Below are 27,020 nucleotides of genomic sequence, written 5' to 3'. Positions count from 1 at the left end.
TTTTCCAAAGAAGGCAGCGAAAGTATGTGGAAGGTGGAAATGAACACATGGTTTATGTTGACTTGATTCGTATTTGGTTCAAACGCATCCTGGTGTCAACCGCTTTCAAGCGACGTTTTTATGACGGCAAGCACATTAGCAATGTAGCGTTGTATATTTGTCTCGTACACAGAGTTGAAATTTGTTAGCAATCCGGCAAAATCCCATGGAAGAGTTTGTCTTCCAAGGATTTCTGGAAATGGCAAAAGTGGCTCGGTTTCAAACCACAACGGCAGATCTTTGTTGTCCTCTTGGGAATGGCTTTGTGTGGCTTTTTTTTCTTTTGCATTTCTACCAAATGATGCGTTAAATGACTTCAGGGTCTGAATTTTCAAAGATCTCCAGCAGGTGCTCCATCCATTCATACGTTTTCTAGTGAGCCCATCTTTGGGTCGTCAGATTTTGTTGCAAAACTTCACCAACAAGCAGCGACCAAAACTAGAATGTGTGACAACTTGGCCTTGTCCATTTGTCTCATGTCAATGCAGTCTGAAATGGGCGGGACTAGGACGTGTCTGAAGGATCTCCGGAAATCGCCAGAATGAGCCAGAAATGCCGACATTCTGACCGTGTTGCCAGACCAAGTCAATGATTCCAATTTGGTAGCAATAGGTCTGAAATGGGCGGGACTAGGACGTGTCTGAAGGATCTCCGGAAATCGCCGGAATGAGCCAGAAATGCCGACATTCTGACCGTGTTGCCAGACCAAGTCAATGATTCCAATTTGGTAGCAATAGGTCTGAAATGGGGGGGACTAGGACGTGTCTGAAGGATCTCCGGAAATCGCCAGAATGAGCCAGAAATGCCGACATTCTGACCGTGTTGCCAGACCAAGTCAATGATTCCAATTTGGTAGCAATAGGTCTAAAATGGGCGGGACTAGGACGTGTCTGAAGGATCTCCGGAAATCGCCGGAATGAGCCAGAAATGCCGACATTCTGACCGTGTTGCCAGACCAAGTCAATGATTCCAATTTGGTAGCAATAGGTCTGAAATGGGCGGGACTAGGACGTGTCTGAAGGATCTCCGGAAATCGCCAGAATGAGCCAGAAATGCCGACATTCTGACCGTGTTGCCAGACCAAGTCAATGATTCCAATTTGGTAGCAATAGGTCTAAAATGGGTGGGACTAGGACGTGTCTGAAGGATCTCCGGAAATCGCCAGAATGAGCCAGAAATGCCGACATTCTGACCGTGTTGCCAGACCAAGTCAATGATTCCAATTTGGTAGCAATAGGTCTGAAATGGGCGGGACTAGGACGTGTCTGAAGGATCTCCGAAATCGCCGGAATGAGCCAGAAATGCCGACATTCTGACCGTGTTGCCAGACCAAGTCAATGATTCCAATTTGGTAGCAATAGGTCTAAAATGGGCGGGACTAGGACGTGTCTGAAGGATCTCCGGAAATCGCCGGAATGAGCCAGAAATGCCGACATTCTGACCGTGTTGCCAGACCAAGTCAATGATTCCAATTTGGTAGCAATAGGTCTAAAATGGGCGGGACTAGGACGTGTCTGAAGGATCTCCGGAAATCGCCGGAATGAGCCAGAAATGCCGACATTCTGACCGTGTTGCCAGACCAAGTCAATGATTCCAATTTGGTAGCAATAGGTCTAAAATGGGCGGGACTAGGACGTGTCTGAAGGATCTCCGGAAATCGCCAGAATGAGCCAGAAATGCCGACATTCTGACCGTGTTGCCAGACCAAGTCAATGATTCCAATTGGTAGCAATAGGTCTGAAATGGGCGGGACTAGGACGTGTCTGAAGGATCTCCGGAAATCGCCGGAATGAGCCAGAAATGCCGACATTCTGACCGTGTTGCCAGACCAAGTCAATGATTCCAATTTGGTAGCAATAGGTCTAAAATGGGCGGGACTAGGACGTGTCTGAAGGATCTCCGGAAATCGCCAGAATGAGCCAGAAATGCCGACATTCTGACCGTGTTGCCAGACCAAGTCAATGATTCCAATTTGGTAGCAATAGGTCTGAAATGGGCGGGACTAGGACGTGTCTGAAGGATCTCCGGAAATCGCCGGAATGAGCCAGAAATGCCGACATTCTGACCGTGTTGCCAGACCAAGTCAATGATTCCAATTTGGTAGCAATAGGTCTAAAATGGGCGGGACTAGGACGTGTCTGAAGGATCTCCGGAAATCGCCAGAATGAGCCAGAAATGCCGACATTCTGACCGTGTTGCCAGACCAAGTCAATGATTCCAATTTGGTAGCAATAGGTCTGAAATGGGCGGGACTAGGACGTGTCTGAAGGATCTCCGGAAATCGCCAGAATGAGCCAGAAATGCCGACATTCTGACCGTGTTGCCAGACCAAGTCAATGATTCCAATTTGGTAGCAATAGGTCTAAAATGGGCGGGACTAGGACGTGTCTGAAGGATCTCCGGAAATCGCCGGAATGAGCCAGAAATGCCGACATTCTGACCGTGTTGCCAGACCAAGTCAATGATTCCAATTTGGTAGCAATAGGTCTAAAATGGGCGGGACTAGGACGTGTCTGAAGGATCTCCGGAAATCGCCGGAATGAGCCAGAAATGCCGACATTCTGACCGTGTTGCCAGACCAAGTCAATGATTCCAATTTGGTAGCAATAGGTCTGAAATGGGCGGGACTAGGTCGTGTCTGAAGGATCTCCGGAAATCGCCGGAATGAGCCAGAAATGCCGACATTCTGACCGTGTTGCCAGACCAAGTCAATGATTCCAATTTGGTAGCAATAGGTCTAAAATGGGCGGGACTAGGACGTGTCTGAAGGATCTCCGGAAATCGCCGGAATGAGCCAGAAATGCCGACATTCTGACCGTGTTGCCAGATCAAGTCAATGATTCCAATTTGGTAGCAATAGGTCTGAAATGGGCGGGACTAGGACGTGTCTGAAGGATCTCCGGAAATCGCCGGAATGAGCCAGAAATGCCGACATTCTGACCGTGTTGCCAGACTCGGCACGCGGCTTCCTAAGAGTTCTTTGCGGGCCAACTCATGATGGACGTGCCTAGCAGAAGTCATCGATGTTCAGGGGCTCAGAATTTTTCTAGAGTCCTCGAAAGCAAAGCGGGTGTCAGGCCGCCTCTGAATGTAAACTCTGCGTACCGTGCTGAAAGGTAAGAAAGGGAATGGGCAAGCCAGAGATTACAGCCGAGTTCCCGGTTTCGAAATCAATCAAGAATCATCTAAAAAAAAAAAACCAAGAAGAAGAAAGTCACACCCAATGAACACAAACAATGTGCAAACTTGTCTCGTATAAATCGACTACAGTCGATGCACCGTGGAGCAGGTCTCGGTAGGGATGGGCGCTGGGCTCGTTTTCCTTGATGGATCGATCGGTGATGTGAATGAAAGTGTTCAACTTTTATCACTTGTGTGGCCCACCGAAGCTGATGAAGTGTTGACTTCACGTTCCTTGCGAAATGGAGATCGGACTATCCCATTTATCTACGGTGTATGGAAATGAAAGCTTTTCTTAAAAGTCTCAAAGGACGTCTGGAGAAGACCAGAACGGCAACGCTTCCCGCGACCAAAAGGAGTTCGACACGTCGTGATTGGCATAAATGGACAATAAATCCCACACCATCCGTCCATGGATCGTGATGCCCATCCCTAGTCAGTACAGTAACCGCGTGGACCTGTTACCAACTGTTTCTTTGCCTCGAGGCTCCGTCCAGGGTTCGGCATTCCCCGTCTCGAGTTCCGGGTTCAAACCCAGTCCTGAAGCGAGCGCTTGCAGTGGACCAAAAGCCTCGGCGCGCCCTTGCTCTGAAGCGTGTTGATGATGGCGTAGATGAGGCCCAGGATGCACAGCACCAGAACCAGGGGGATGGTCACCATCAGGATGTTCATGGTCCGCTCCTGGCTGTCGTCCACTTTCAGCACCACATCCACTTCGTTGGTGTCCTCCTCGCGGGTCTCGCGCTCGTCCCCGTCCTCTTCTTTGTCGCCGTCGGTCCGGCCGCCGCCGTCTCGGTCCTCGTCGTCCTTCTTGTCCACGTTGTCGTCATCTTCGCGCCCGGCGTCCGGGTTGAACGGCGGCCGGTCGACGGCGGGGTATTTGTCGTCGGCGTCGGTGTCCGGCGGCGACAGGTCCACGCTGCAGCCCATGAAGTCGCGCAGGATGGACTTGGGGTAGCCCGGCTCGCTCTTCATGCGGTGGTTGTCGAACTTCCAGTACTTGGAGCCCTTGTAGAAGTACGTGTACGCTGGAGGAGACAACCACGGCAACAGAATTAGACCACCCGCTTGGGATAATCTCGTTAGCGTAGCTTAGCATGAAGGCTGGAACCAGTCATCTTGGCCCTCACACTTTCTTAAAAGTCGCCACGACACCCCAAACTAGTTGCCAGCCAATTGCAGAGCACATTGAGACAAACAGCCACACTCGCAATCACGCCTAGCGTCAATTTCGAGTGTCCAATGAATGTTGCACGTTTTTGGGATGTGGGAGGAAACCGGAGGGCCCGACCGGAGGAAAGCCACGCAGGCACGGGGAGAACATGCAAACTCCACACAGGCGGGGCCGGGATCGAACACAGAGTCCACAGGACTGCCCCACCGCACCGCTTAAAACTTGATCATGGATGTGATATCTTACGCTTCTTTGAGAAAATGTTGACAAACTTGGTTAATGAACGATTGAAGGGCAAATGTAAAAAAAAAAAGAAAAAAGAAAAATGTGATTAACCGTCTTAAACGTAACAAGTGTTGTCGTATATTGAACCGGTTGTTGACAAAGTTGGAAAATAAACATATTTTTTGGAGCATTTTGGAAACTCAAGAACTAATTTGGTGGCCTGAAACTTGGAAAGCTTGGGTAAGGGTAAATTTTTCAAAATGGCTAATTTACGATCGGAATTCTACAAGGCCGCCTTTTGTGACTCATTTTGAATAAATATGTATCATACATCCGTTGGTAATTTTGCCCCGCGATTGCTTGTCAGTGAACAGAAAGTTGGGCAAAAAGTGCGGAAACAACTTTATACAAAGGGTTAAATTGCCAAGGCGATTATCCTGAAATTTCACGCCAAGCTTTTTTGATTTTTTTTTTTTTTTTTTTTAGTAAATGGCCGTTCCGTCCTGCCGTTGGGAGCGACCGCGCCCTCCTTCTTTGTTTCGGGCCTTTCCTGGCGAGTTTACGACCCCCCCCCCCCCCCCCCCATTCACACCAATCTCACTTCCCCTCGGGAAGCGCTCTGCCCGTCTTTCGTCACGGCCGCTAATCTGCACTCACCTCCGTCGTCGCTCAGGAAGGCCCCCTTGGGAGCGGAAGGGACGGAAGACCCCCACACGCTGACGGCCTTCGGGTAGCCTCTGTCGGCCGAGCGCGACTGCTCGTTAAAGCGCCAATACCTGCGAGGCGGGACACGTGCCAAACATGAAGTCAAGTCAATCTCCCTCCTATGATTAAGATTATTATTATTTGCGATTCGTGATCAGCGCCATGAAAGTAGATTGAGCCCTTTTGGCTTTCACACGTGCGGAAGCTAGCGAAGCGCCAAGTGCCCCGGTTTTGGCCCCGCCTTTCCAGCATTCCTGCTATTTTTACGATTCCCTCCAAAAGGTCCGAAAATGGAAAAGGGAGCAGGAAAACCTTTGAAATTAAAGTATTAAAGTATGGAAACCACACGTTCCTCGGGAAAACATATTTCTCAAAAGTTGCACAGTTGCTCCTGAAGCTGCATCATGAGTAGGTAAAAAAGGAGCCAGCGTTAAAGCGATTCGAGTACCTTGCAGGCAGATGAAAGGGCATTACTATTTACCGCAAAAATGAAAGTTTGATTCCTACGGGAAAGACAAATGTTTGCGATAAATCGGGCACTTTTAAAACGTTTGAGCTCAAAACTCCGATGCTCACGAGCCAACAGCCAGCCAATCCGGCTACGCTTTCTTAGTATGTGACGTCACGTGACTAAGAAGGCGGAACTGGATTGGCTGGCTGTTGGGTTCTGACATCCTTTGCTAATGTCTGTGAAGTGAAGTAACCCTGCCTGTTTTACACTGAATTTAGACCTTGAATTTCAGACGGCGAATTTTAGCCAGGAGAAATAAAATACTGCGTTTGAATTTTGGAAGGTAGATTTTTTTTTTTTTAACATTGAAATACAGCTATTGAAAATGTGATCGCTTTGAAATAACAATGTGAATTTTAAAATGTGGTCAAAATATGTATCCAAAAATACAACGTGAAACTTTCAGTGGCATTTCTATTTCAAATCGTAGTGGCACATATTTACGTCCATAGTCAAAGTGCAAAATATTAGATGTCAACAATCCCTTGTGTCATTTTATGCCTTGGATTTCTTGTGCAAACTGAATTTGGAATGCTCAATAATCAACATTTCCATCATTTTGGCACTTTAAAGTAACGTTTATTTACGCGGCAGTCCGTGAGTAAAACCAATAGTTTTATGGATGTTTGTTGTCGGCAATGTGACAGCATCTCAAGCGGGTCTTTTAAGGACGAGGCTACCTTTAAAGACCTGGAAACATGTTCAAACGAGGACTGTGGAGTGCAGTAGTTATGCGCTGAGACTTCCTTCGGGTGGGCTTTGTTGTATTACCAGTCTCCCTGAAAGAGGTACGTGTATCCGGAGGGCTCCCACCAGATGGCCGCGTCGATGCGCTCGTAAGGAATGTCGCGGCCGTAGTCCACCAGCTCCTGAGGGTAGCCTTGCTCCAGGTTGGCCTCCCGGAAGAGCCAGAATCGATTTGCTGGGGGGGACGACAGGAGAACAGGAGAACCCGCATTGAGCCTTCCCGATGCGGTGCCAGAGTCCAGTCACAGGACTTGATTCGAGTCAATATGGTGGTACCTCGACTTGTGAAATTAATGCGTTCCTGAAGTCGTTTCTTCGAGGAAACTTTCCGTAGCTAGAGGCGCATTTTACATGTAAAACAGCGTAATCCGCTCCAAGCCCCCCGACTCCGCCAAAAATAAGCATTCCAAGTCCAGAACGTCACGTAAAAAAAGAATAGTGAAAAAAAACATGTTCATTTACCTTTGGCAACTATGTGAAGAGAAGGGTGAGTGACAAGCAGAAGGGATGGTGGGGAACAGAAGGAGGTGTGGCAAACGTTTGACAGCCCAGAAAAAAACCATACGTACGAACATACGCGCAGAACTTTTTGGGGGCTCGTGGTGAAAAAAGATGAAGTCAAAACTAATGAAAAACTCGGAATAAGTTGTACTTTAGCAATGTGCGCAAGCGTGATTCAGCGACAGTCGAGTCTGCGAGGGAAAATGAAAAGCATCATGGGTAAAGCTCGAGGTCCCTTTAAGCCAATGGGATGCCGGGAAGATGTTACAGCGATAGCCAATGAGAGCGCAGCTGTATCGCGCCACACAAAGCAAGACACGAAGCCAGCGCCTGTTTTTTCCTTTCGTATCCTGAATTTTTCGTTACTAGAGACGGACTTAAGTCGAGGTACCGCCGTCTAAGAACTTCGGACAAAGACACTTTAGGAAAGATTGGACTGGACTGGCTTGACCCGACCTAGACTTAAAGCTCAGGACTTGGACTTGTTTTTTTGATGGAAACCTCGTTTTTGTGTCTTGTTCATCGAAGCAGAGCTGGAAAGAAAGTGAGTTTTAATGAGCTTGTACGGAAATGCTGGAGTTGAGAGTCTGGAGTGTGCGGCCACACATCGAGCGTGAAATGAAACCAAGGCGTAAATCTCGACAAGTTGGGGAAAAGTTCAACTAATTTACGGTCCGTAATAGCGCCCGAGCGGATTCGACGGCCGGACTGCCCTGTGCGAAAGGCAAAAGGTAAGCAGAGCTGCCTTGACTTGATCTCCGCCATTTTCACTCCTTCTCAAAGTCTGCCAGCTTTGGCTCGGGTCCCAGTGTGACACCGGGACGCTTGCCGATGACGTCGCCCTCCGTCTCTTCATCATCATCATCCTCCTCCTCCTCCGCAGTCCGGAGTCGGGCCGCACCGAAGCCGCCCGCTCGGACAAACCCAGTTGCGCGCTTGTAAAAAAGGCGAGCCGCTCTCGGGGACTCGCCGTAAAAATAACGAGCCGTGCTGGGGGAGGTTTACGGAGAACGCGTTGCGTGCGGAGGGGAGGCGTGGACCACACGTCGGCGAGCTCCGCCATCTGCTCGGCGTTTCTGACATCATCGCCTTCGTCGATGAGAGCAATTTACAGTATTTCCCGTTTGGCCGCACGCTGCCAACTCGCCAACACCGAGTGCGCTTCATCTCCGGCGCGGAGCACCGGACGGAGCTGCGCTTCTCAAAACGGGACCCGCAAAACAATTCGCATCAAATGATTTTTTTCCATTTTGCGTTAACTCTCGTATGGGATCGCGTTAGATTGCGTTTGCGTGTCTCCGGCGCACCTTTGAAGAAGACGAAACGGCCGTCGTGTCTCTCGTAGGCGGCGTCGATGTCTCCGGGTAAACCTCGCCAGAAGTGTCCGATGGGCATGGGGTAGTTGTCCAGCACTCTGTTCCTGCGCACCCTCCAGAACCAACGGCCCTGTTGCAGAAGTGTCAAGACATTTTTTGTTCAGGGCCACTTTGCAGTTACGGTTATGACTGTGAAAACATAAAAAAATCTTTCATCGCCTCATCATACTTGCACAAAATTTATGAAAAAGTTTCAGAAATCAAGGGTAATGTTTTTCTTTTCATGTTCCATGTTTGGTTTGTCCTGTAAAACCTCCACATTATCATTTACGTCATGACAATCTGAAAGTTTGGTACAGATTTTCACAAGAATCACCGAAGTTGACACAAAATGATTTGCCTTCGTGGGCCGGATCTGGCCCCCCGGGCCTTCAGTTTGACACCAGTTGGTCACAGGAAGACATTTCTTGAAACGTCAATCGGCGTCACGATTGTTTTATAAGAATGAAAGCTCGGGTGAGTGATCGCGGGGCAGGCTAATAAAAGCAGCAAAGTAAGCGGGGAGGGGTGAAGGGGGGCCGGGTCGAACCTCGGGACGGTAGACAGATTTACACCATTTATAAGCCGATGAGTCAGTCGCCGTGACCGTCCGGGGAGCAATTCCGCCTTGGCAAGCGTCCGGAACATTCGTCCTTCGCGGACGAGCGGGGAAGGCCGGACCAGATTTTTGCGCCGTCCGCCATCTTCTCGTCAGGGTGAGGCGGGAATCGACCGCGGCGAAACGAGCCGATCGTTGACGTTCCGCGATGAAATCAAATAAAACGTACGACTCTCTGCCGGGTGCAAACAGCTGACGCGGGGAACCCCCCCCCCATCCAATTTCTTCTTCTGGAACTACGGGACGGGCCGGAGGTCATCAGTGACCCGCCGCCGTTTGCTGCTTCAAGTTGGCAAATCTTTGCGGGATTCAGCTCAAGTACATGAGCGCATTCCCACCCCCATCTTATCATATCGTTTGATCAAACAAACATGAAGCGCTTACGGCTAGAAACTGGCTTTCTTTTGAGATTTCTCCAGAGGGAAAGACATCTTATGTCGAGATAATTTTGTACTCTGTTTTGATGGTGAACACTTGGCTTTGTTTTGACTTTATTAGGGAGAACGTCTGGGGGTTCAGGGGTGCCCCAACGCATTTCAGCATGTTGAAAAGAGTGTGCAGTTTAAAATATTTGGCAGAGGTTTACTTGACGTGATACTAACCGCAAGAATAAAGCTCAACGTTCAACTTCTACCTCGCAATATCAAAGACAAACAGCATTAAAAATAAACAAAAGCATTTTTTTACAAAATCGTTTCACTGCGGGCGAGACGTTGACAGTAACCACGAAGAGTTTGTACGCTCAAGTGTCTGTAAAGGGCCGTAAACGTTGACGTAAAAGAGGCGTGCTGAGCGTGGCGCGCACTCGCGGTGCAGATAAGAGACAATCGCACGCTTCTCGGAGGACTTCAGAGCCGCCGCCGTGGACTTTAACAAGACACAAAGTGGGTGGGGGGTTGGGGGGAGGCACGCGTTTAAAAAAAAAAAAGTTGCGCCAACAAAATGTTTTGGGGATTTTCTTTTTGCATCGTTTCCCGTGTTAAAAATACTCGCACAAAAGAATTTGAGTCAGTGTTGAACCTCAGCGCAACGTGTAAATGGGAACGCACCAAAAGTGCCAGCTGGCCCCCAGGATGATGTGTGTGTGTGTGTGGGGGGGGGGGGGGCGGCAAAAGGGAAACTTGTTCACGTTTGTGTTGTTCCAGAGGCTCTCGAAGGCCAATCACCTGAGCGCACCGTTGTTGGCGCGCCACCTCGTGAAACGCAGCCGCCGCCGCGTTTTACGATCCCCGCCGACGCGATGGGGGAAACGGGCCCGCAGGCAGAGTCCGCCTGACTTTCGGCTTCCTTTCAAGCTGCGCCGCGACGAATTCATCAGGTTCACAACTTTGGGCTGCTTCATACGTGGGCGCCTATTTTCATTTCATTTATTGCCCGAGTGTTCATTTCATTTTATGACCTTGTATTTGAATGTATTATTTTAGATATTTAGGAGCCCGGCATGGTAAGATTCTTATTTTTTTGGCTTCGAATCCCGGGCGAAACCTCATGTGACAATGTGCGCGGTGCCATTAAAGGGTTTCAGCCATTTTTACTCCATCAGCGTGTGCCGACACGATGTCCGATGGTTCGGTTTACGTCTCTGGTGCCAGGTGGCAGTTCTTGTGGCCAAATCGTCAAGGACGTCCACCGGCGCCAACACAACTTCAGTCGTCAAGCAGCCTCAACGTTACCTTAAAGACAAACATCTCTCCTCGCAGCATGGCCACCGTGTCGAAATTGCCTTCGCAGATGTCGGGTCCGTAGTGATCCGGCCTGTCGGTGGTCCTGGGCCGGTCCGGCTGGCGAGGGGGAGGATTGTGCGGCGGGCGGGGGTTGGGCCGGCGCGGCGTCACGGTGGGCAAGGCCTGAGTGGGCCTGTCGTCGTGCGTGCCTGCACATTAGACAATCATTTAGTCGGGCCTCCGCTTTTGGAAAGACGTCAACGGGCAAATGGCGGGCTGTCTTGATTTCGGTGCAAGCGCAACCCTCGCTGCCGTTGTTGCCAATTTGCCCGACCGATCTGCGCCAAGAAGGTGCACGTGACACTTGACTGGAAGTCGGTCTTAGCTGACAGCCGCTCAGACCACTTTTGACGCGAGGCCGAGCCCTGGTCGGTCTGATCAAAGTGGGTGTGGGTTGATCAGAAACACTTGGATTCAGAAATATGTGAGGAGCAGACACCGGTGTGATGACCACGGCCAGCGAACTGGCCAACCGCCGCTGGGCCCGTTTTGCTTTGGGGTTTTTTCTTTGGCTTCTGCCTCACCGTAAATCTGCTGAATGCCTCTGCGGTCGTCGTCGGGCAGCTGGAAGTTTTCCGTCTCCATCCACTGGTAGAAAGGCGCCATGATGGCCAGCGGGTTGTTGGAGTGCTCCAAGCCCAACGCGTGGCCCAGCTCGTGGACGGCCACCAGGAACAGGTCGTTGCCTGGGAGGGGAACGCAAAGAAAAGAATTCATTTCATCTTTTTGCCGCACAAACTCAGCTCTGGTGGAACATTTGTCGGACTTTGTCGTTTAAAGTCAGAAAAAAAACTGCGTGTAAAACTGTGCAAAGACATGAAAGCGGTTCTTTTTTTGTTTGCTTCTTATTCAATGACTCCACTCTATGAGCGCCTTTTCCCCCCCCGTGTCTTTCTTCAGGCTAAAATGATTGGATCCAATTTTCAACGGGACCTTTTGTGGTCACTCATTGCTTGTTGTGCCATTTTAGCCTAGTTTACGGAACACTGATGTGATGACGATTTGATTACGATGTTGAAAACAAAAGGTTTTAAACTGTGCTGAAGTGTAACCAAATGTGCCGGAATGTAGTTAAAGTCCCAAAGATGAACTCAATGGAGAGTTATTCCATTAATCCCGTGAGGGAAACGAAGGACATTAAACTTTATTAGACATGATAATGAACATGTGCTTCAATTGTAAAAGCAGTTGAGCGAATTCAGGCGAATCTGGAAACAATCTCAGCTGAACATCACAGAGAAGAGGAAAATGCCGTCTGTTCATTGTTCTCTTGGTGATGATGTCAGCGGCGAAAGCGATGACCCCGGAACGCTAATGGCGGCCGATAAGCATCGGGCACTTCCCTGACCGTCAAGGGAGCCGCTTGTTCGACACACTGACCCACTTGATGTGAAAATAGAGGACTTGACCACCGTGACCCCGTTAAGATGAGGGGACCCCCCCCCCCACATTTATCATCTATCACTCGGCTGAACGCTTACGTTCAACTATGAACTGCGCCAACGACTGCACGACGGGAACGCTTTGGAGGGTGCGCAAAATTTAGGGGCGAGATAAGACGTCACGCAAGACTTCATGTCTGGGTCTGTTCGGTGAACGGTCAGAAATAAAAACCCAAAACCTTCCACCGGGAGAAGTGTGGGTGTTGATTTTCATGATCACCTACGGGGAACATTTTCAACTGGTTTGACTGCATTGTCCGCCGATTGGTCAGATTTGGAGCCTCGCGTCTGGCTTCATGCTGTTGCCAAGTGGCGAATCGGACACACACAGACGAGGCCCATGTCGAATTTGAGAGTCACGTGAACGTCCTCCCGGCAGGCCACGTTAGCATCGTGCAGCTAGCCAGGCGCCAACAAAGAGCGCAGACAAAGAAACCTTTGTGAGGGCAACCACGGCGACGCCTGACTGGCTCGGGCTCGCCGTGGCCCACATAAAGTTCGGCCTCCGCGTCCGTCGTCCCCGATTCTTATTCGGCCGTCATTCCTCGGCTCTTCCTCACCGAGGAAGCCGACAACCTCGCCGCAAGAATGGCTGACTCACATAAACGGACACAAAAGTTTATGACCTTTTTCGGCCAGAGGACTGAAGGAGTTCTTCTTCTTCTTCTTCTTCTTCTTCTTCTCCTCCTTTAGCTTGAGGTGCCTCAGCGCGTGCGTCACGTGAGGACTTTTTGACGCTCCCGTGAACATTTTTGGACACCCACGCTTTGTTTACTTCCATTCATGCAGAAAGCTCAAAGGTCATTCTCCTCCAACTTTTATTTTGATCTCCCGTTAAAGATTGTACAAAGCCCCAAAAGTGGCAGGTCGGGCGGGGGAAGAAAGAAATCCTCGACGTACAAAGTATTACACTGAAGATCGTAAAAAAGTGTGTGCAATATGGCCACAAAATACTGGAGTGCTGTCACGATCTAGGAATGGGACGGGATAAGGAGCGGCCCAGAGTTGCCGAGCGGCACGAAATCCCGAAATTGTGCGTCGGGGGCCGTTCGGCTGTGGCCTCGTCACGCGCACGCGTGCGATCGGCCGCAGCAGCTGCCGTCTTCCCACTTCTGCGTTCCGAAAACGCTCAGCGACAAATATCGCCTCTCATCCGTCTGCCGTTTTGACAAAAGGAATCCGTGAAGTCGCTTTCAGGCCGTATCCCGAATCCGGCGCTATCCGGTTGCTAATCTCGGCGTGAAATGCAATTGAAATTCCCTTTGAAGATGCTTTATGTCGCATATTTTATATCGGGGTTGGGGACACGGCTATAATGCAGTTTTCAAATGGACAGAGATGCGTGAGGGTAGGATAAAAAGTTTGAATTTGTACGAAAAGTATGTGCAATAGTTGTTAAACTATCCATCCATTTTCTGAGCCACTTATCCTCACGAGGGTCGCAGGGAGTGCTGGAGCCGATCCCAGCTGTCAACGGGCGGGAGGCGGGGCACACCGTGAACTGGTCGCAAGCCAATCGCAGGTCACACCGGGACAAACGGGCAGTTTAGCGTGTCCAATTAATGTTGGATGTTTTTTGGGATGTCCGAGGAAACTGGAGCGCCCGGAGAAAAGCCACGCAGGCACGGGGGAGAACATGCGAACTCCACACAGGCAGGGCCGGGATTGAACCCGTGACCTCAGAACTGCGAGGCCAACGCTTTACCGGCTGAGCCACCGTGCCGCCTCAGTTGTTAAACAGTCAAATAAAAATGAATTCCAATTTTGAAATGGATAATTGATTCATTTAAAATGGTGTTCTTCTTTTTTTTTTTTTTTTAAACCGAACCTCACGTTGGCACTAGGAAATAATTTGTAAAAGGCCAAATATTGTTTTCATCTTTTATGATTACACTCAAGAGGAGAAACTCATGAGAAAAAGTTCATTGAAAGATGAATTGCACTGCAAAATGTTGATTTGGTGAAACTTTGCTGCGTTTGTTTCTTGATGTGTTTTATATTCGTCAAGCCAATCATTGGTAGTTATTGATTGCGTAAAATGCTCCCGTATGACTTCCAGTACGTATCGAAGTGAATCCGGTCGAGTCAGTGACGGGACGGACTGACTTTGTGTGTGCCGTGGAAGCGCAAGCAGTCACGTTCTTGTCGTCCGGCCTTTACCGCCCCCTCCCCCTCTTTTTGTGTCAGCGGTCTTATCTACCGACAGAAAGCAGACCGGGCGGCTGGGCCCAACTCGTGCGAGCTTCCCGGCCTCTTTGCTGCCGCGCTCGACTGATTAAGGCCTCAAAGCGCAGCTCGTGTCACGTCCGAGGCTCTTTAAAGGCGCCGTCTCGCTCGGCCGCTCTCTGGCTAAACGGCGGCATCGGCTCTTCGGGACTCGAGGGCGCATTCGTGCGGCACGGCACAAAGAAAGTGCTGTTCCTCGCTCCCCTAAAAATGTCATGTACTACCATCAACTGTCTTCCCACGTAATATGGAACACGAGTCGCAACCAGCTTATTATTTTTCTCCGTAGTTGGGAAAGATCGGATCGTCGGCCACGAAGTTTCACCGTTCGGGTGTGGCCGGCGGCCTATTGGACGGCCAAACGGACAAGAGAAGACTTGCAACCTGAAAATTGAAAACACAAACGTGGAAGAGCGACTCCTTCGCGCACGCTTCAATTTTCTGAGCTCGCGTGTTTGTTGCGCTTCATTCGTTAGTCACCAAACACCAGAGGTGATAAAAGAACGCTTTGCACTTAAGCTGAAGTGCAGACTCAAAAGACTCGAACTGATCAACTCCCCTACTGGAGCGGAAAAGTCACATTTTATCTTCGGAGAAAAGTAAAGTGAGTCAAAATACATTTTAACTGTCCGTCACATCCGGGTCATTGGCCGTTTTGCTTTCTCGGCAGAAGGAAATTTTGTCGTTGTTGTTGTTGTTCAGTTTTTTTCCGTTTGCAACCAGGAGCCAGCTGGCGCTGGCTGTTGTAGCATTTATTTGTGGATGAGCCAAGTTTGCTGCACTGCATCACCGTTTTCAGATGGACTCCTCGCTAACCTTGGCTTTTTGGCAACAATGCGATCTGAGGACGCTGCCGCTGAAGGATAGTCCGGCAGTCTAGAACCTTCTACGGAGCAGCCAAATGTCCAGCCAACGAGGCGACGTGGTCATCAACGCAAAATTACTTAGCTCGTCTGTGTACTTTACCATTGTGTGTTAGCATCATGCTAGCCAACGTTCTCAAGTTACGTTGTTTGATTAAGCACACAATGTGTAATTATTTGTGTTTTGTCTTTAAACTTCCACTCGAAATGACAATAAATGGCTTATTAGGCTAAATAAAGACCCGGTCCCGTATTCTCAAGAATCGTTGACCATCTGCGCACCACGCGGATCGAGTAACTCCGATGTCAGGACAAAAACAACTCGTACGTCAGGTCAATTGTACGTCGCGCTACCGCTCTACCTAAAAAAAAAAAAAAAAAAAAAAAAAAAATCTACGTAGGTACAGTAACAAAGTGTTGATACTTGGTGAATTGCCACCAACCAGTACGTTTCCCTTCGGCTCCCACCTTGTACATTCTGGTTTCCGATGGTCCACGGCTCGTCCGAGTCAAAGTGGGTGTCGCCGCCCATGCCGGGCCCGGGGAAGTAGGCGTGGGCCAGGAAGCCGCCCTCGCCGTCAAACGGGGAGCTGTCGCTGTGGTAGCCGGACGCGAAGAACAGCATGATGTCGGGTTCCTTGCGCCGGCCGTACTTGATCTCTTGGTAGGGGATCTCGTCAAAGGTCAGCGGCGTGACGCTCTCCCACACCTTGAAGGCCTGCCGGATGGCCGTGAAGGAGTTGTACTCGCCGATCTTGGGGGTGTAGTTCTGGATGCTGAGGGACGACAAGGAGCAATCAGGATCTATTTCTGCCGTTTGCGCATTTCCTTGCGACCATTCTCGAAATCCGGCCGCCGACAACGTCAGCTCTTCCTCCTCTAATTGATGAAGCTGTTTATGTACCGGGAGCAAATTGTAGTCAGAAATAAAACATTAGAAGTGAATTGGGTTGTTTTATTTTCATGATTATTCCTTGTCCAAAAGCTGATTGAATTGCAAAGCAACGTTTAGCATTGAATACAAAGAGAATCATTCATAACAAGGCCTCTGATTACGTTTGTGTTTTACCAGTGGGAAAATACCGCGTGAGGTCTTGTCTGGGGCATTTGCTACCCCACATTTTGTGGATCAACAGCCACACTTTTCCTTGGGTTAGCCAATTAGCAAATGACTTGAGACTTTGGATTTGAGCTGGGATCGAATGCTGCTGCTTTTCTTTTTCTCACAATAACCGATGTAGAATTTCGCTCAACCTGAAGGTGAGACGGTTCTTGTTCCATTTGTGCCCGGTGAGGGCGTAGCGCCTCCGCCTCACGTTGGTTTTGATCTGACCTCCGAACTTGTCGGGGACGCCGCAGCGGGGTCTCTTCATGGCGCTGGTCAGGGGAGATAATTGCACACTTGTGTTTTCACGCCACTACATTCCAAACGGTTCTGCTCAACAAGGCGTCTCGATACCGATGAAATACTCCTCCGTCCGCTTACCTGATGGTTTGCGGGTCCACGTGCCCGGTGACTTCCAGGCCGTAGAAGCGTTGCATGTCGCTGATGGCGTCGGCCAAGATCTGCGTGGAGCGCATGGTGGACATCTGGCGGTTGGCCTGAGGCAGGTAGCCGTACATCCTCAGCCAAGACTGCGCACAGAGCAGACCGGGCGGCTTGAGACCGGCACGGACGGGTCGCCTTCGCCTCGCGAGGGTCCAACAAATTTTACACACCTACACGTCGCATTCAGTCTTCAATGGACCTCATTCAAATGCGTCTTTCCATCTTCATTCATATCATTTTACAAACGGCCATCAATTCCTGTGGTGCTTGCAGTTGGGCTGCTCCTGTCGCATTCACGCCTTCGAGTATTGATTCTGAGCGTCAGAACATCGACGGCAGCACGCGGCCCGAATCCGTCCGTGCCGGTAATTTGTCGCAATGTGTCAAACGATTGCATTTACGTGAACGGGAGGGGAAGCATCAGCTGCGCTCGAGGGGTTGCGAGTTCGTGACGACGTCGCAGGGAGGAAACCTGATACTTGAATCGCGGAGGATGCGAGCAGCTGTTGTGGGGAAACTTCATATCTTATTTCACACACAAATGGCTGAGCCACTCCTGCGGGTCACGCCCCTTGTCCACAATGCAAAGTGCTGCTGATAAAGGGCCCGTGTTGACACAAGCACTCCTTACAATCGCATGAAAAAAAAAAAAAAAAAAAAAACACACACACAAACTCAAGGTTCCCTTCTCTTCCTTTCCTTCTTTGGTTTCTAGCAGCTTCACAATCGTGCAGGACAAAGTTGACCAGCAACTGCTCGAGTTTGCGACAAAAACAGAAGTTTAGACGGGGCTCAAATGAGGACGTTATGCTCGGGGAAATCAGAAAACGTCACTTAACTCATTTATTTGTCTGACGATTTTCAATGTCCCTGTGGGAGCAATTGCTATCGATTCGATACAATTTTCTTTTTTTTTTTTTTTTTTTATTGCTACTTCTGGAACTTTCTCAAACGCCACAAAACGACGCCAAAGACTCGATCGAAACAGGATTTGGTGTTGATTGGGATTTGTGGCAAAAGGGAGAAAAAAAGACACCGAAATCGTGAGGGGAAAAAAAAGCAACTTTTCTGGTGTGATTTTCGCGTGAGAAGCGAAGTCGGTTGAAATTCGGGGAGTCCCGCTCTCTCGCCAACGATTCAAAGCGACCCATCCCTCCCTTTTTTCGCTCCTGCGCTAAACGTTGGGAAGAGAGCAAACTGGCTGACTTTACATTGTGTTGAGCAACTTCCTCATCTGACACAGCGGATTGTTCAAGTCCTCGGTTCCCAGGACTTCCTTTCTGCCTTTAGCCGCCCGTCTCCAGGAAAACCTCCCGGCGTGTCGTCGCTTTTCTCGACAAACGGAGAAGTGGCGTCAGCGCTTAGCACCTGCGCTTGAAAAACAACAAACGCGGCAAAGTGTGTCATCGGGACGAGAGCGGTAAGAGGCGTACAGAAGGCTGAACCGAATGTGACCCTGACCCACCTTCGCCTCCAGATAAGAGAGCGATACGCAATGCCAAACTAAACACAAACACACACACACACACACACACACTACTACAAGAGCTGTTAAAGTTGTAAGTGCGAAAATACACAACTCGTGCCTACGTGTCAATCTTGTCCAGTTACCAGGCAATAAGTGAGACGAGACTTTAGTCCATGTACAGTGAACCAACCTTCGCCTGTTAAACACATTTACTTTTTATTTTTTGCTGTCTTTTCGGAACGTTCTATTATGTCACAAGATGGCGCAAAAGTCCCGGCTAATAGGAAAGTAGCAATTTGGCAAATTGAAGACTCGGGCCTTGCTTGGCTAAAAACTTGCAATGACTTATCGTAGTTACAATAGTACAAAGTGTAGAGGCTCCGTCGTGAAGCAATACCGCGGCAGGAGATCTGAACATTCCTACATTTCGATTTAAGGGTTATTTTTCGAACATTATCGCTCACTCAAAGCCACAAAGGCGGGCAAGCTACGTTAGCTTCAAACGTGCTCAGCGTCGTATCGGTTATCCATTGAAAAGATGATGGACAACACGGGAAGGCGTTTATTACGTTGAGCTAGCGCGAGCGTGTTTGTACAGTTAACCGACGCAAGTAGAGCTACAAAGCGCAAAGTGACCGAGCAAGATTATGAATTCGGACTTGCTTAACCCAAGTCATGAAATTACTCGATTTAGCTTGAAATATGGCGGCAATTCCACTGAACTAGCTTGACTTTTTCTTGTTGTTGTCGTTTTGCCATAGCAACTCACAGCGTTACGAAAAGGAACTGAAGGATGCTTCCGAGCAAGCAAGGCAAAATGCTAATTCCCTAAAGTTCACGATGGTGAACCTTATCTGAATGGACTACCCGAGTCCATATTTCATTTGGGCTGTCTGGGAACGGAGCAGAGCAAAAAAAAAAGCCCTTTGGCGGTGACGTTGCGCAGCAGCTGCTGGAGATCCCGACACGCCCCGTGGGAGGAGAGCGACACAAAGAAAGAGCGGCTGTGTAGCGTTTCACATGCACGGCTTCAAGTCGGTGGGAAAAGAGAAGTGCTGCTATCTGCTTGCGCAAATGGCAAAAAAAAAAAGGAGGTCACGGCACCGTCGTGAACCCGACGAGACTGGACTGTCGTAGAAAAGCACTGGACAGCCACTTTCGTGTTCAAACAATCAAAGGCCAGTAGAAGAAGAATACGTTTTATGAGAGTCATATACACGTTAAATAAGCATGCGACATTAAACATTAAATCAGATGTATATTTGGTGCATTCGAGGTGGATGGACATCATGGGAAATACGGCCTCCCAGACCCAAGCAAATCGTTCTCTTCTTGGGGACAAAAAAATGGTTGTCTTCATTCTGGCATGACAAAGACTGTCAGGGCGCTACGATCGCACCGCATTTCAAGGGAAGGAGAGGAGCCGTTTTGATTGGGCATGATTGAATTCAGCTGCGCTCACTCCAACAGCAGCGCAGACATCCCACCTTCACATACGTCGTGTTTTGCCGATCCACAAAAGTAACCCGCCGGCGCGCCGGATCGGTTTTACTCCAGTCACACGCGAGTGGCCCCCCTTCGATGTTTAAGATCATGATCAAGAAAACGCTACAACAAAATTTCAAATCCCAAAGAAATTCTACAACAGTCGAGAAATAAAGACATCTACCAGCCTGGAAATGGTTAAAAAAAAAAAAAAAAGCCATCGCATTTCTCCAGCTTTCAAAGTCCAGCGAACCATCGGGAGAGCCGTTACCCGGGAAAAGACAGGACGGAAATGCGAGGCCACAAAAGGAAGTCAGGAGAACTTCTCAAGAACCGCAGGCCTCCCTTGGCCCAGTTAAGGTTCGTGCTCATGATACATTAACAAAGAGACTGCAGGGCAAAAATATAATATTCAAATATGATTAACAAGAGAGATTAAATATAAGGTAAACATGCCACCTTGAGCATATACAAATCTTACATTTGATGTAAATATTGAGGTTTATAGCAAAATGTAGATATGAATGACAGCTTTGCGCCAATCAAACGGAAAAGCCGCCCGGACAAGACGACACGTCGTAAAAAGGACGCGGAGACTCGCATCCGGCGCTTATTTACGGCCGGCGGTTGCGAGGTCGATGCGACGCGCTCCTCGCGCCGTCTAAAAGCGTCGCGTCTGGACGCTCGTCTTCCCCCATCAGAATACAAAACAAGACGTGTCGGAGGTCGCATCCATTCAATGTTCTTTCAAAAAGTCCTCGATGGAACCTGCCAAAGCCGCCAATATACATACTCGGAGTTGTAAAAAGCCCCAGTGTGTCCCCGTGTGCGTGTATCCACTTCAATGTCAGCCAAGATATGAACACAGATTTTATTTTGAGCTTTGGTCTGCTGCCATCTTTACACCCCCCCCCCCCCCTTTTAAACCCAGCACCCACCGCACCGACTTTTCCTCCAAACCTCCCAGAAGGGGGAAGATAAGTGGATGGCTGAGAGAGGCCGGAACCGAAGCGGGTTGGCTCCAGGAAGCCCTCACGGCTGAAGTTCTGATGTCACAGATATGACTGACGCATTTTGCGTATCATGATTTCATGCTTCAATACCCATTGAAATTGTGCCGCACCTTCTGGTGAGCCGGTCTCAGCGTAACAGTATCGTCGTTACACAATAAATACACAAAGAAGACTGCATTAATACAGATTGTTCTGTATATCGGATAAGTAATATACAGCTGTGAGTTTTGATTGATAGTTGATGTACATGCATAACTGCACTGGTTTTGTGTCAATATCCCTTAATCCCGTGACATCGCTATCACTTTTGTTGGCCCATCCGTGGCATTTGGTCTTGTCATGAAGCTAGCAGGCTTCATACGTTTATGGTTGAAAACACACCAAGTACAATTCTCACTCGCGGTGAAATTCATTTTTTTTTCCAATAACTCAAATTTTTGGTCCCAGCGCAAGACAAATGACTGACCGGGAGGCGGCGCTTATCTGGAAAAATGTTTTTTTTTTTTTTCCCCAGCCCGCGACACTGAATCTCATAACAAGGCTTTTTGTGGATGGCTTCGTCTTGGAAACGATCCATCGAGTGGAGCGTTTTTAAAAGTCAAACCCAAACGTCATCCGTAACACTCAAGTCAATTTGGTGGGCCCAATAATGGAGGCGGCCGGATCTGAAAGCGGTCCCAAGGGCAGACGGAACTCCGCTGGAATAATGAACAGCAATCCTCAAAAGGGCGCGGGCGCAGGAACAGGAACAGGACGGCCGTGACGCGGCAACAGCGACAAAAGGATTGCGCTAACGTTTTGCTTTCAGCGCTCACGCTAATGCCGACGAACGTGGAACCCGAAACGCCACACGAATGAATGATGTAGCCCTTTTTTTTTTTTGGGGGGGGGGGGGGTGGAATATTTTTCACGTTATGAGAATCAAGTTGTATTTTTTTTGCAAGAAACTGCAGGAGCGGTTAAAAGTAAAAAAAAAAGTGGCCATTCTCCAAGAGAAAGTTCTGAAATGATATTAAAGTTTAAAAATAGATTTTAAAAAGAGCGTTTCACAAAAAACAAATGTATTCTTGTCGTGTATTTGTTTGTTGTATGATACACCCTGACAGTCTAAAATTAATGGCACGATATCATAAATGAAAAATGATCGGAAATATGTCGGAAAAATTAGACGGCTCACAGTGGAATTATGACATAGTTCTTGTTTCGTAGTAATATATTTTACATATTTTGAGTCTACATTTGAACTTTTGCGTGAATGCGGGGTTGCACGCACCAATCATTGAAAATCAACTTTCATCATCCGCAAAACGGAAGTCCGACGGCGAATTCAACTTGAGCGCCGAAGATTTTGCCTCTCTCGGGCGCTTGACTTTTTCCTCTCGGGTTTTCTCTCACCCTCGTTTTTGGCCTTCAAACAAGGCGAGCCGTTGTCTTGCTTCGGAGGCTTCGCCGTCCCGACCCACAATGCATCTGCACTCTGCGTGTGTAAAACCGACACTGACTGCTGATGTCTAACCGCCATCTAGCATCGACAGTACACGAAATATGATGTCAACTTTACATATACTGTATGAAGTGTGATAGCCACACATGATATATACGTACATCCTTCCATCCATTTTCTTTTGCCGCTTATCCTCACGAGGGTGGCGGGGAGTGCTGGAGCCTATCCCGGCTGTCAACAGGCAGGAGTGTGGGTACACCCTGAACTGGTCGCCGGCCAATCGTAGAGCACATAGAGACAAACAGCCATTTGCGCTCACAATCACACTTTTGGGGGCAATTTAGAGTGTCCAATGAATGTTGCATGTTTTTTGGGGTGTGGGAGGAAACCGGAGCACCCGGAAAAAAGCCACGCAGGCACGGGGAGGACATGCAAAGTCCACAAAGGGGGGCCTGGGATCGAACCCGGGTCCTCAGAACTGCGAGGCCAACGCTTTAGCAGCTGAGCCACCGTGCCGCCTATATACGTGCACACTGTACATAAATACAACACATCGTAGGTGGATACCTCATTTATTGCGGCGTACATATGATAAATAAAGATGTAAAGACATTAAATATGATTTCAATATTACCTATCATAGGTGGCTACTGTATGGTGTAAATGTGAGATGCGTCGAGCTTCAAAACAGCGTAAACACGGTACATCAGTCCTAAATTATACTGTCGATTAATATGCTTCATCACAGGCTTACAAAATACGATGCAAATAACGTCCGTTCGTTTCCACATTAAACGAGATGCAAACGTGCTAAATGACAGATTATATCCACTTCAAATATGATGAAAATATGCTACACTGTCCCTACAGATGTGAATGATTATTTAAAAAAGAGCCATGAAGTACAACGTAAACACAAACACGCCCGAGTAGGATTTGAGGTCAAAGGTCACTCCAGACAAAAAGAAGCAGCTCTGGGAACTTTTTCTTCATTTTGTTTTGTGAATTGGAGCCGTTTTACCATAAATCTGTTTTGGGTTTCGGAGTAGTAATCAAAGCACGCAGAGTATCGGCTAGGAGCAAGCCCGGGCACATAAGCCGCCTGCTCAGCTGGTGAAATTTGCTGACTCCGCAAACATGCGCTGGAGCCAAATGTGTCATTCACGCGCTATTTAAAAAAAAAATAAAAAAAAAAAAAAATACATAATGACATCAGTTCAACTGTTCTTTGTTTAAAATGACACTATTGAAATTGTGTTGTTTCTTGTGTTGGGGGGAAGAATGAATAGATTCAACAAAACTTGTGCACCAAACATTGAAAGAAAAATCAAGATTGCAGACAATGTTTGAAGAAAATCACCGATCATAAAAGTGCAAAAAGAAGTTAACTGCACAAGCATTAAAAGATATTAACTCCACGTCGTCGCTGAATCCAAAAGCTACTTTATTTTGGGCTTAGGTGCACGTCTTTGGATGTCATTTACGGTCGGTGGGTTTTGTCAAAAGCGACCCAATACGCTCGTTGCCACGGCCACGACAACAACAATGGATCGCGGGAGAATTTTGTTGGTCAAAAAAGAACAAAATGGGGGGGAAAGCGCGTGCGGTGCTCGGGAGAAGACGTTCGCTCGAGACGTTTGCGTACTTTTAAGACGATACAGCTGCAAAAACGTTCTATGGTCTAGCAAGCCAGTGCTCGCACTAACAGTCGTACGTAAACGTGCCGGCGTTCCGTTGAATTATGCTCAAAAGTACGTGAAGTCATTTTAATTGCAATAAAGTCATTTTATTACAGTACACAAGTGTACACAAAAAAAAGAAGTCACGCAAAAGGACGCGTTACTCCAACTTGTGATCGATTTGCTAATTGTTATTTTAAGTCGGTGATCAGCCCCAGAAAACCCGATGAGCGGCACGGCGACACAACTCGTTAGAAAGTCTGCCTCGCGGATCCGAGGACCTGGGTTCAAATCCCGGCCACGCCTACATGGGCTTTGAATGTTCTCCCCGTGCCTGTGTGGCTTTTCTCCGGGTGGGCTCTGCGGTTTCCTCCCACATCCCCAAAAACATTGAACATTATTTGGGCACTCTAAATTGTCCGTAGGTGTGATTGTGAGTGCCACTGTCTGTCTTCATGTGCCCTGCGAGTGCCTGGCGACCAGTCCAGAGTGTACCCCGCCTCCTGCCCAAAGACGGCTAGGATAGGCTACAGCGCTCTTGCGACCCTTGTGAGGATAAAGAGAAAAATGGATGGATAGAATGTCATGTTCATTTCTTTAATCATAACAATATCAATTGATTCATTTTCCATGGGTGCCAGAGGCCATCCCAGCTACCTTCGGGCGAGAGGCACCCCCCCAAACTGGTCGCCAGTCACGCGCAGGGAACATTTCGACACCGTCACCGGGCGGGAATCGATCCCGCGCTGTCCGCGCCAAAGTCGGTCGGGCATGAGTACCTGCCACTCCACGATGACCCATTCTCCAAATGATGACAACACTTCAATGACGATAACAACAACAATAATATAATCTAACTGGTAATGCTGAGTGCGCCCTGTAAAAATGAGTCGTCGTGGTGGTAAAGTCGTCAGGGCTGACCAGAATTGTTGCTGACGTGCACACAAACACACGGGAGGTGCTCATCCTTCAAGACATTGTCCAAACTTTCTGTCTTTTGTCGAACACACACACACACACAGTTATGTATTTTAATGGTGCCATCAAAATGCTAACGTTAAACGTGCACTTTTGTCATGTTGAGGGTCACCAAAAACAAAAAGAAGCTCAAACATTAGAAACATGTGGATGAGCCCCCCCAGTGCGACGCTGTTGAGTCTCGATCGCTTTTGTTGCATCAACAGCCCAACACGCATTCTGGGCCGTTCCGGGCCGAAGACATGAAGTGGGCCAGGCGGGCTCCACGTCGCCTTCTTACCTCCGAGTTGAAGCCGCCGCTGTTTTCCTCCTCTTCCCCGTCCTCCTCCTGCGCTCCGCGCGCCCCGAGCGCGCACACGCACACCGCCAGGAGGAGGCTCCGTCTCCAAAGCAACCGGGGGGGAGAGACGGCCATGGTGCGATGGGGGTGCAGGGGGAGTCTTCTTCGGAGAGAAAAAGAATAGACAAAAAAAAAAAGCAACGACTACAGAACGAGTTGCATGCCGGGAAGGAGCTCGATGTCAGCAGGCGGAGACGGACTGAGGGTCCATGGTGGCCGGTCAAGTGCTTCTCCTTCGTGGATCGAAGTTTAAGTAAAAAAAAAAAAAAAAAAAATCAAAATACAACGAAAACAAAAACGAAAAAAAAAAAAAAGTGCACTTGCAAGCAGTTTGTTGCTGACGATTTGCAACTTCCTCCTCCCGAGATAAGAAAGTTCAAAGTGAGAAACTTCCTCCGCACCTGAGCGCCTAATTAACGAATGAACGCGGAGCGAGAAAACAAACAAAAAAAAAAAAACTCGCGTGGACTGACACACGCGAGCCGGCGGTCCGGGCGTCAAGTGGACTTCTTCGTTCGGCAGGACGAGCGGGACGCCGATGATGAGCTGCGCGTGAGTGCGGCGCGTCAAGCTGGCGGGAGCGCGCAAAACAAAGCCGGACCCACCGACCGGAAACGAGGTGTGCGGGGGGGTGGAGCCGGCCGGCACAATAAAAGGAACTTCCGCAAAGGAAACTTTGGGAAAAAAAAAAAATAAAACACACGTGGCGCTACGAGCAGTTTTTCATCCAAAATTGTTTGGTTTTTTTTTTTTTTTTTTTGGTCAATATCAGTTCGAACGAAAAAAAAAAAAATCCTCCGAAAACTTTAATTATAGATCAGACTGAAACTTTGTCCTCAAAATATCTCATCTTTCTGGCTTGTTTTTTTTAAATTTCAAGTTTTTATTCATCCAAAAAGATGAACAGAATGCTTTGTAAGAGCAATCACAGTATAAGCATTTCTCTGTTCAATTAGATTTTAAATTCGTGTCGCGTCATTGGCCAAGCCGCTTATCCTCACAAGGGTTGCAGGAAAGCCGGAGCTAGCTTCAGGCGAACTACACCCCGAACTGGTCGCCAGTCAGTCGCAGGGCAGATATCGACGCCGTCACGGACCGGGAATCGATCCCACGCTCCCCGCGGCAAAGGCAGGCGGGATTTTAAATGGAAATACATTAATGTTAAGTTATACTTGTTTCAGTGTTTAGTACATTTAAATAATATATATTTTATAGGCGGCACGGTGGATCAGCTGGGAAGCAGTTCTGAGGACCCGGGTTCAATCCCGGCCACGCCTGTGTGGAGTTTGCCTAATACGATGCAAAAGATGAGTTCAACCAGTGCAAATGTGTTTTATTCTGAAAAACAGGTTTTGTCATGGATTGAGTGATGTGGGGGCGAGGGAGGGGGGGGGGCTAGATAAACAACCTTTGTGCAGGGGGGGGGGGGGGGCGGGAGGCAGCATGGAAACACACACGCAAGTCTTTGAACAGGACTGGAAATCGCTGATCCACCAAAAGTGATTTTCAAACCTCCACAATGTGAGATTCCCTCCATTTTTTTTTTTTTTTTGTTGTTGTTGTTGGAAGAATAACTTCCATTTTACATGAAGGACGAATAAGCAAATCTGGACGGGAATCTTGCTCGCAAAGTGTGTCGCGGCCGTCCGCTCTGCAGCAGACGGCCGGGATGAGAGGGTCTGACTTCCTGACCCGGTTCCTCTCATTTCCTCTGGCCGCCATGTCAGTATAATCTCGTCTTTATCTGCTAACT

At 48.6% G+C, this 27,020-nt stretch overlaps 1 protein-coding gene across 2 annotated transcripts; it reads right to left on the bottom strand.

Annotated features, from left to right (window-relative positions):
• Positions 1-1,780: 1,780 nt before the first annotated feature.
• Positions 1,781-25,798, bottom strand: mmp15b (matrix metallopeptidase 15b). 2 transcript variants are annotated; one of them, XM_061813539.1, is made up of 10 exons: positions 25,208-25,798; positions 16,798-16,946; positions 16,566-16,688; positions 15,780-16,087; positions 11,305-11,466; positions 10,730-10,929; positions 8,390-8,528; positions 6,606-6,756; positions 5,276-5,394; positions 1,781-4,247 (listed from the first exon to the last, which is right to left on the bottom strand). In XM_061813539.1, the coding sequence occupies exons 1-10, from the start codon at positions 25,340-25,342 to the stop codon at positions 3,748-3,750; spliced, it is 1,986 nt and encodes a 661-aa protein (XP_061669523.1). In that variant the 5' UTR covers positions 25,343-25,798; the 3' UTR covers positions 1,781-3,747. The 2 variants fall into 2 exon arrangements, with proteins under 2 accessions (XP_061669523.1, XP_061669524.1); XM_061813540.1 differs by lacking the exon at positions 25,208-25,798 and adding an exon at positions 17,031-17,423.
• Positions 25,799-27,020: the final 1,222 nt, after the last annotated feature.

Source organism: Syngnathoides biaculeatus, chromosome 3, assembly GCF_019802595.1.
Source record: "Syngnathoides biaculeatus isolate LvHL_M chromosome 3, ASM1980259v1, whole genome shotgun sequence".
In the NCBI taxonomy this organism is placed as follows: Eukaryota; Metazoa; Chordata; class Actinopteri; order Syngnathiformes; family Syngnathidae; genus Syngnathoides; species Syngnathoides biaculeatus.
This window is presented reverse-complemented; position numbering and strand designations above follow the sequence as displayed.

Excerpts from the sequence above, each read along its gene's own strand:
- mmp15b (XM_061813539.1), bottom strand. The coding sequence starts at position 25,342 with ATGGCCGTCTCTCCCCCCCGGTTGCTTTGGAGACGGAGCCTCCTCCTG. Across the intron at positions 11,467-15,779 it reads CGGAAACCAGAATGTACAAG|GCAACGACCTGTTCCTGGTG; the intron begins GTGGGAGCCGAA and ends TTCCCCTCCCAG. Across the intron at positions 6,757-8,389 it reads CCGTTTCGTCTTCTTCAAAG|CAAATCGATTCTGGCTCTTC; the intron begins GTGCGCCGGAGA and ends CGTCCCCCCCAG.